The sequence below is a fragment of the Jaculus jaculus genome, chromosome 10 (genome assembly GCF_020740685.1).
Source record: "Jaculus jaculus isolate mJacJac1 chromosome 10, mJacJac1.mat.Y.cur, whole genome shotgun sequence".
Lineage (NCBI taxonomy): Eukaryota > Metazoa > Chordata > Mammalia > Rodentia > Dipodidae > Jaculus > Jaculus jaculus.
This window is the reverse complement of record NC_059111.1, coordinates 104,126,838-104,136,386: the sequence shown is the minus strand read 5'-3', so window position 1 is coordinate 104,136,386 and position 9,549 is coordinate 104,126,838. Positions and strand designations below refer to the sequence as shown.

General features: G+C 43.5%; 1 protein-coding gene across 1 annotated transcript; it reads right to left on the bottom strand.

Annotated features, from left to right (window-relative positions):
- Positions 1-7,712: 7,712 nt before the first annotated feature.
- Positions 7,713-8,660, bottom strand: Tas2r60 (taste 2 receptor member 60). Its single transcript, XM_004661065.2, has one exon. It carries the CDS (start codon positions 8,658-8,660, stop codon positions 7,713-7,715), a length of 948 nt encoding a protein of 315 aa, XP_004661122.2.
- Positions 8,661-9,549: the final 889 nt, after the last annotated feature.

The following is a 9,549-nucleotide window of genomic DNA, read 5'->3' as shown; positions in this document are numbered from 1 at the left end:
CCCTACCTCACACCCCCACATAAAAAAAACAATAAAATGTTAAGGGCTGGAGAGATGACTTAGCAGTTAAAACACTTGTTAAGCTTAAGAACCTAGGTTATATTCCCCAGTACCCACATAAGCCATATGCACATGGTGGTGCATACATCTGGGGTTCATTTGCAGTAGGGAGAGGCCCTGGCAATACATTCTCTAGATAGATAGGTAGATAGATAGATAGATAGATAGATAGATAGATAGATAGATAGAGATAGATACACACACACACACACACACACACACACACATATATATATCTTCCTCTTTCTCTCAAATAAATAAAAATTTTTTAAAGTTAAGCACATAAGTGATCTAAGTGAATCAATACTGCAGCCCTATGTCCTCCACAAATATATATTCAAAAAATTACTATTATCAGGCTGAAGAGATTGCTTAGTAGTTAAGGCACTTGCTTGGAAAGCCAAAGGATCCAAGTTTGATTCCCCAGAACCCATGTAAGCCAGATGCACAAGGGGGTGCATGCATCTGGAGTTTATTTGCAGCAGCTGGAGGTTCTGGTGTACCTATTCTCTCCCTCTCTCTCTCTCTCTCTCTCTCTCAAAATAAATAAATAAATAAAAACATTTTTAAAAATTACCATCATTAATGTCAACAAAATGTATGCAAAATTGTTCTATGATAAAAAAATAGACTACTTATAAATTACTGACTATTTTTTTAATAGTAAGTTGCTGGGTATTTTTTAATGCAATAAACCTTATTTCTTGTATATGTTTTTCCACTGTGCCAAAGCTCCAAGGGAACTTGTTCCTTTAGGGAGGTCATTCAGATTCTGGCCAATATTCTTTCTCTTAACTGATGATGTGAGAAGCAGAAGGAACAGAGAGTAGCGTAGGTGAGGTGCTTTGGAAGAGAAGACTGGGTCAGCAACAAAGAGGAGAACGGCGCCTCAGTCAGCGTGAGATACGAGGTACCCAGCAGCCAGCACTGCACGGTTGCTTAGCAACGTCTAAATGTATAAGAAAGAAGGACACCGAGGACAGCACGGGACCGGGAGCTCACCGCTCCTCCCACACTTATGATTTCTTCATGCTGCATAAATCAAATGGAAAACTGAATAAACATTTGACTTCCAAAAAGTTCGTCAACGATATAGTGAAACGATTACAGCTCAGACATAGATCTGAAGTAGTAGGCAGCCCAGAAATAAATGCACAGACAAAAGTGTATAAGCTCACAGCTGGGTTTCCAGGACAGTAGGGCCAAGTGCTTATGTACACTGCTGAGGTCGCATGGACGGGCGTGAGTCACCCATGCCTTTCGGAAGCTCAGTATCTCCCAGGGAAGTGAGGACAGGTATACAAAACACAGCACCCCAAGGTAGAATTCAGGTCACAACTGAGGGACACAAACTGATATATCCTCAAAGCTAGGAGAGATCAAAACTTGGGGAGCATCCAGAAAAGCTTCATTGAAGAGGTCCCATGTTGATTAACCTTTTAAAGTTAGATAGGGGGAAGAAAATAGACCCAGTATGGTGGTGCATGTCTTTAATCCCAGGCTGAGGTAGGAGAATCGCCATGAATTCAAGGCCACCTTGAGACTACATAGTGAATTCCAGGTCAGGCTGGGCTAGAGCAAGACCTACCTCAAAAACTAAAAAAAAAAAGAAAAAGAAAAAGAAAAAAAAAGAAAGAAGGAAGGAAGGAAAGAAAAAGTTGGATAGGATTTTGACAGGCACATCTGACAGTGTTGGGGACATTCACTGGTAAAGGCAATCATCTTGGTCCCATTGGTGCAGCAATAACAAAATACCTGAGGCTGTCTTCTCTTCCCTTCATAATGGATGTTTTATTGTTGTTGAGGTTACACAGGCAGTTCAGTTCACACATACCTACTGAAAACCTAAAAAGTCATGATGTAGTGTATTTTCTTTCTAAACCATTATTTCAGCAAATTTCCAACTTCAAGTATGGAAACAACCCAACAATCAGAAGGTGGAGGCAAAAGGATCAGAAGTTCAGTGTGTGCTACATGAGACTATTTCAGGAAGGGAGGAAATAAAGAAAGAGAAGGGAAGGGAAGGAAAGGAGAGAGGGAGAGAGGGAGGAAGGAGAAGGAAGGAAAAGAGAGTGAGGGAAGGAAGAAAAGCATGGTGGGAGAGAAAGAGCAAGAGAGAGAAAAAGAGAGGAAGGAATGGAGGATGGGAGGAAGGAGAAAGAAAGAAAAAGAATGAAGGAGAAGAAAGGAAGGAAGGAAGAAGGGGAAGGGAAGGGAGAAGAGAGAAAAGAAGAAAAAGAAAGAAATGGAAGAAAATGAAGGAAGGGAGAGAGGAAGGGAAAGAGGGAACTAAAGAAGGAAGAGGAAGATGGATTGTAGGTAGATGATAGGTTGGTTGAGGCAAATTTTCCTTAAGAAGATAATTATGTACTAATACCTTCAACTGCTGACAAGCTGTTATGTAAGTCCACCAATTCACAGTTTTATATCATACATAGTACACATTCAAACTGTCAGTACTCCATAGCATATTAACAAGATAATTAGGGAAACTGAGCCCCCATGACCACAGATGATGCAGAGGGTACACGGTTTTGGAGATGGCTGATCAAAGAAAGGCTTCCTTCAGGAAATAATTCTACTTGAAACAACATGGGTCTAGACCTAACTTAAACTAGCCACGACATATTCAACCCACGACTGTAAGTCCGAACTACCTTCAGTATGCTTTTTATTGTAGGCTGTAAAACTAACCCTACTTATGGAATAGTAAGCTGAACCCCAAGACATCCACAGCCTCCTATAATTCAGTATGTTTCCAGATGTGCCAATAAAGGAACAGCCAGAGAATGATTTCCTCTCTAAAAACAAGTCATTTCTACTTTTTAAAAGCACAATGAAGCTGAATTACTCCCTCTGTTAAAAAAAAAAAAAAAAAAGCCTTTTAGAATTGCTAGGAAAGTTGTATTTCCCAAGTAGTTAATAAAATTGTCCTCTGGATCTTACCAAAATGGGCCACTCATAAGACAGGGTCCCATTCGGCCTCTTCTGCTTCAGTACAGGCTGGGCGCTGCTATTATTTGCTCTGAGTTTTGCCAGTGAGATCTCCCGTCTTGGCGAAGCACGTCAGCCTGCTTTCCCTTGGCAGTTCTTTGGCCATGTTTTCCCTCTGTTGGAAGACATCCTTTCCCACTGCAGGAGCAGAGCTTAGCTCATAGCCTCACTGCTCTCCTCTTGGGCTCCTTCCTCACACCCTGGGCTGAACTGACCTTCCTCTTGGGCATCTTGGCTTAAGAGCTTTCTCAAAGCTGCTTGAGGGGCCAGGGCCAAGCCCACAGCCCGAGGTCGTATATGTATGAAGGAAAGAGCATTATTGGGCTCAAAAAAATCTCATCTAAAAGATGCAAGCTGCTTAGCACCAGCAGCTGGTGAGGTCTCTACTGAGTGAAAACTTTGTGGAGAAATGGGCAAGGAAACAGCTTGCTGCAGAGGGGATCAAGCAAACGGGGTAGTCAAATTTTATAGCAACTTGTTTTGTGAGTACCAATCTGCTACTGAACCAAAGGAATCCCTTCTAAGCATGATGCTTCCATAACCTGTCACCTTCAGTGAGGCCCCACCTCTTAAGAATCCACCACTTGGGTCTAGAGAGATGGCTTAGCAGTTAAGGCTCTTATCTGTGATGCCTAAGGACTTAGGTTCAATTCCCTAGTACCCATGTAAGCCAGATATGCAAAGTGGCTCATGTATCTGGAGCTCTTTTACAATGGCTAGAGTCCCTGGCATGCCCATTCTCTGTCTGTCTGTCTCTCTTTCAAGTTAATTAAAAAAAAAAATTAACAGTTTAAAAAAGAAAGAACCCACCACTTTTCAAAATCATGACACTGAGGACAAAATGCCCATACATGAATCTCTGAGGGCTAACTCATATTGCACTCATTTTGTTTGGGGTGGGAGGAACCGTGCAAGTAACAGCTGATAATAATGCATAACAGTACAAGTGAGGAAGAAGAAATCTACACAGCCCAGGTGAGAAAGGCAGAGGAACCAGGGCATAGGAAGGGGTAGGAAAGGAAGACATGGCAGAGGTAAAGACTGAAAGTCAAAGGAGGCTTACTAATTAGGATTCAGATCTCAGCAGACCTCTAACTTACTCCATGAAGGTAACAGAAAAATAGATTCACCCAGGCATGGTGGCGCACGCCTTTAATCCCAGCACTCGGGAGGCAGAGGTAGGAAGATCGCTGAGTTCAAGGCCACTCTGAGACTACGTAGTGAATTTCAGGTACGCCTGGGCTAGAGTGAAACTCTACCTCAAAAAACCAAAACAAGGAAAATAGACTCAACTGAACACCCAGGGGGCCAGCTAGGAGTCAAGGAAAAGGCTAAGTGGGGAGGAAAAGCAAATCTGAGCTTTCTGTGCTTAAAGAGTTCATGAGCTGGTGGGGAATGGTAGGCCATGATGGAAGAGGATACAAGTCCAGAGTTTGGTAAGTATCTATGTAATGGGCATTGGGCATGACTGAAGATATGCAAGTAGATGCCAACTCAGAGAACAGGGACTGGATATACCCTCAAAGGAAAAGAGGGTAAGGTAGATGAAGATGTGATGAGGGAGCCAGCAAGGCGCAGTGGTGACGCCCATAAACACAACATTCAGGAATCTGGTGGGGGAGGATCACAAATTTGAGGCTAAGCTGAACTGCATAGAAAACCAAGCCTCAAGGTGACCTTTAAGTGTCAGGCTAGAGAGATGGCTTAGTGGTTAAGTCATTTGTGTGTGAAGTTTTGATTTACCAGGACCCACATAAGCCAGGTGCACAAGGTGGTGCATGCATCTGGAGTTCATCTGTAGTGGCTGGAGGTCCTGGTGCACCCATTCCATTTTCTTTCTCTCTCCCTATCTATCTATCCATCCATCCATCTATCTATCTCAAATAAATAAATTAAATTAAATTAAATATTTCTAAAAAACAGAAGTGTGACCTTAACAAAAACTCAACACAGAATTACAGAAGCCAAGAAAATATCATCTTCCTTATTTTCTTATGTATTGATAAGTAAACTCAAATTAACAGAGGTTTCAAAGAAAACAGCCATGAAAAGAACAATTCTTGGAAGACAAGGGAATGGACAATAATGAATGGTACTTACAATTTGCATGTGTGTATGTGTGTGTGTGTGTGTGTGCATTGTATGTACTTATCTGTGCAGATCACTCACCCATTTGTTTACTTGAGATGATCTCACTGATTGTAGAACTTGGCCTTTTTGCAAGCCACAGCAATTCTTCTATCCTGTTCCCCAAAGAACTACGGTTCCAGGTCGGTGGGGCCACCCCCAGCTGTTCACATGTATGTTGGGGAATTAGTCTCAGATCTCAGGCCCTCTTGCTAGAGCAGAAAGTAATCTTACAGACTAAGTCATCTCTTCAGCTCCAATACCTACATTCTTTGAAAACACCAGCAGATGTTACTTCCCTAGGGCTCATGACTACCCCTGTTGTAAGTTTTCAGTATCAAGGATGTATTCCCTCCCATGCAGTGGGCCTCCAGTCCAAGTAGAGAGTGGTTGGTTTCCCCCATAATGGAAATGCCACTATTGTACCTGTTAGCTCATTTGGCCTGGCTGGCCAAATTTAAGGCTTGCAGTGTCCACTCTTGGGTATCTTCACTGGTATTTATCTCTCTCTCTCTCTCCCATTGAACTGCATGCAGTGTATCTTTTTCCAGCTTTCTGTCAGCTGGTCTACATAGAGGTTTTCAGCTCAGCTCCAGCAGGATTCCTCAGTGACCTTGCAGCCCAAGTATGTGGAGTCTTCAGCAATAGGGTCTTACCATTTATTCCTGGTGGGAAACCAAGAGCCTCAGCAGTGGCCTATAATGTTTTGGGGGTATCAGTGACCTCCCTGGCCAACAACTCACTGTGAGGCATCCCATCCCTAGCATTGAAAATTTTCTAGTCACAATCTATGGCTTCTGAATATTCCGTTGTCCAAAAAAGTAGGTTCCCATATGACTTATTTATATCCTCTTTGATTTTGACTAGCCCTCCCTCCACCTTTGCTTTACTTAATCTTTTCCCCTGACCTCAGTTAGGCCTTTTCACCTCCATTAATCTGTTCTTCTATTTGTACATATACAATAGCATCCTATGAAGTCCTCCCTCCCTCCTTTTCTATTCCCTTTTTATCTCCTTTCTAGTTTACTGGCCTCTGCTACTGAGTTTTATTCCTACATACATAGAAGTCCAATAATTAGTAGCCAGGATCCACATATGAGAGAGAATATGTGATGTTTGGCTTTCTGGGCCTGGGTTAGTACCTCACTGAGTATAATCCTTTCCAGATACATCCATTTCCCTGCAAATTTCATAATTTCATTTTTCTTTGCCGCTATTTAGAGAATAGGGAGGACATTAGAGAGTGATAGAAGCTTCATGTGAGAGGAAGTATTTGTTTGAGTTGAGGGTATAAAAGGAAGACAGGAGGAACTAGGGCTCAGTATAAAAATATGGGCCTTGAAAAGCCCAATGCAGATATATATTTTCTAATAGAGAGAGTAAGGGAGCCATGAAAAAATAGGTAAAAAGACTCTCAGAGATGTTAAAGGGACTGGCAGGAAATAAGGGGATCACAATTATAATGGTTCAAGGGATAACTGAGTTTATGGAAGGTTTGTAAAGATCTGTGAGAAGCAAAAGAAAAAGAGCAGCAGTATACACTTTCTTTTTTTAAAGAAATTTTTGTTGTTTCAGTTCTTTTCTTCTTTAATTTATTTTGTTAATTGAGAGAGAGGGAGAGAAAGAGAGGCATATATAAAGAGAGGGAGAATGAGTGCACCAGGACCTTCAGCCACTACAAATGAACTCAAGACACATGCACCACCTTGTGCATCTTATGTGGGTCCTGGGGAATCAAACCTGGGTCCTTTGGCTTTGCAGGCAAGCATCTTAATCTCTAAGCCATACCTCCCGTCCTTTATTCTTAAATCTAAGACTCAGGCCAACACAGATGAACTTGGCCGTATCAAAAATTTCAGTAGATCCCAACATCAACACAAAGGAAAGCACATGTGGCCCAAGGATCTTAATGTTTATAGAAGTGACTGTCAAATCAAGCAATGTAGAGAATATCAGCAATGGATCCCAAGCTCTCAGAGGGATCTCAGAAGATCAGCCATGGATGTATATACATCTGATCTGCAGTACACAGGCATGGGTTACACCCATGCTCTGTCTAGAGAATTCAAACCAGGAATTGTTCTGTGGTGGAAACAGATCTTCTCAACAGCAGAATACAAACAAGTCACGAACAGGGAAGGGGTGGTTCACAGGCTGTGGCCAGAGGAAAACTGAAGTTCCAAACATCTTCTCCAGTGTGATTCAATGCACAGAACACCACGTGGCATGTCAGAACCTTCGCATCCAGTTTTGAGAAGAATAATTTTAACCTTCAAGAGATCCATCACAGGAAAAAAATGAAAGCTTTCTGGTGCCTTGATGATGTCGAGTCCCACAGGGAACATGGTGTGTATCAATCATTTCAAATCTGTTTTAATGGCCTTCAATCCCACCTTCAGTTATTCTTCTAATCACTAAATGTAGTGGGGGGGGGGAAATGGGGATGGGAAAAAACATCAAATGTGGCCAGGAAAGATGCTGTGTCCTACTGTGCCCCTGCCTCTTGCCTCATTGTCCTGTGGCATGAAGGCTTAGCCACTGCAACAGCCCCTGTCCAACACCACCCTCAGCCTGGGGTTGCTGGACAGCAGAAGGATGGGGTGTGTTGCTGTGCAAAGGTGAATCACCAGCTGCCATATCCAGTACCTCAGCTCCTGAAATGGGGTGCTACTGGCAGAACTGAGAACCAGCGTCAGAAAGCAAGAGGTAAAGAGGATGACGAAGGAAAGAAGAGTAAGGAGAGCTTTGATGTGGGCCTGGGCCCGGGGGTCTTGAAGTCCTGAGAGGGTCTTCATGAGGGTTTTCCTCATGTGTCTTCCCAGAGATGTGAGCAGCAAAGCCATACACATCAGAAAGAGAACAGTAGGGATTGTCCACATAATCATCTTGACAGAGAAGAAATAGAATTTCTCAAGTGAATTTCTTAGGCTGTTACCAGTGGCATTCCAAGACTGACAACCACTCTTTAGGTAGTTCTGATATATTATGTTGTTGCCTATGAAGCACAGCATGCTGGTTAATGCAGAGAAGCCCACAGAGCTGAGCAACATCCACGGTACCCACCCAGGAACCTTGTACTTCAGCCACAGGAACACAGGGTGGGGAAAGGTCGCAATTTTCATGCAGTAGAAGAAACCAAGCCAGGTGCAGAGCCAGATGATGAGAGCATTCAGGAAGTCCCAGATCAGGCTTAGGCACTGCATTACAGAGTTGTATGGGAAGACGGTTGGGTACAGGAGAACATAGGTATTCTTACCTATCACCACCCACTGCAGACAGAAGCGAGAGGCGGCCAGGCTGACTAGTAACTTATTGTGGGCTGACAGCGTCCCCTGCAGCAGCCACTTCATACCCAGAGCTGCAGTGATGAAGCCATTGCCCATCACCGCCACCAGGCATAAGAGGAGTAAAATGCTAAATAAGGTGACAATTTTCTTGTCAGCCACCAGAGATCCTGGAACCATGAGCTCTCCACTCATTTCTCCCCGTAGACAAGATGGGCCCCAAGAAGGGCTATCTCTTTAGGGTTGCCCCAAAAGATCTTTCAACGATGTGTTTGTCCTTCCAGCTGTCCCGAGGGCACAGGTTAATCTACAGCAGAAGATGCAGACTATCTAAAGTGGCAGAAAAGATTGCTTCTCTACAAAATGCATGCAAATAATTTTAAAGGCCTAGTGTCCAAAGCCCCCCTCCCCCGCCTGCCTGTGAATTTGCCTGCTCTCTTGCCGGTCCTCTACCCAGTGTCAACACTGGTGTGGATAATGTATCAGACCCTTGCATGTGGTGTCCCTTACATAGGCAGTTTTGCTTCTCTAAACTGACACTGAAGGCCACACACCTGGGATGGCTTGCTGATGGGACGCAAGGCTAGCTTCCCTTTGAGTGCCAGAACTCACGTCCAAGCAGGGGTGGGTGAGGGGTGGTGTTATGTTCCAAGCACTAGATGAGGTACTTCCCACGATATTTAGTTCTTGCAACAACTATATGAAAATGCACTAAGCGTTGCCCTTTGAAGTTGAGATGTAAGATCAGTAGCAGAGAATGCTTGTCTTTCTTACAAAAAGCTTTGTGTTTGATTCCCAGCACCTCATAAAACTGGGCTAGGGGGTGGAGGCAAGAGGATCAGAAGTTCAACGTTAATAAGATTTTTTATTTACTTATTTCAGAGAAAGAGAGAGAATGGGCACACCAGGACCTTAAGCCCCTGCAACAAACTCCAGATACACATGCCACCTTGTGCACCTGGCTTATGTGGGTCCTGGGGAACCAAACCTGAGTCCTTTGGCTTTGTGGGTAAGTACCTTAACCATTAAGCCATCTCTCCAGCCCAAGATCAATAAGTCTGAGGCCACCCTTGGCTACATGAGA

Coding starts and splice junctions, on each gene's coding strand:
- Tas2r60 (XM_004661065.2), bottom strand. CDS start 8,660: ATGAGTGGAGAGCTCATGGTTCCAGGATCTCTGGTGGCTGACAAGAAA.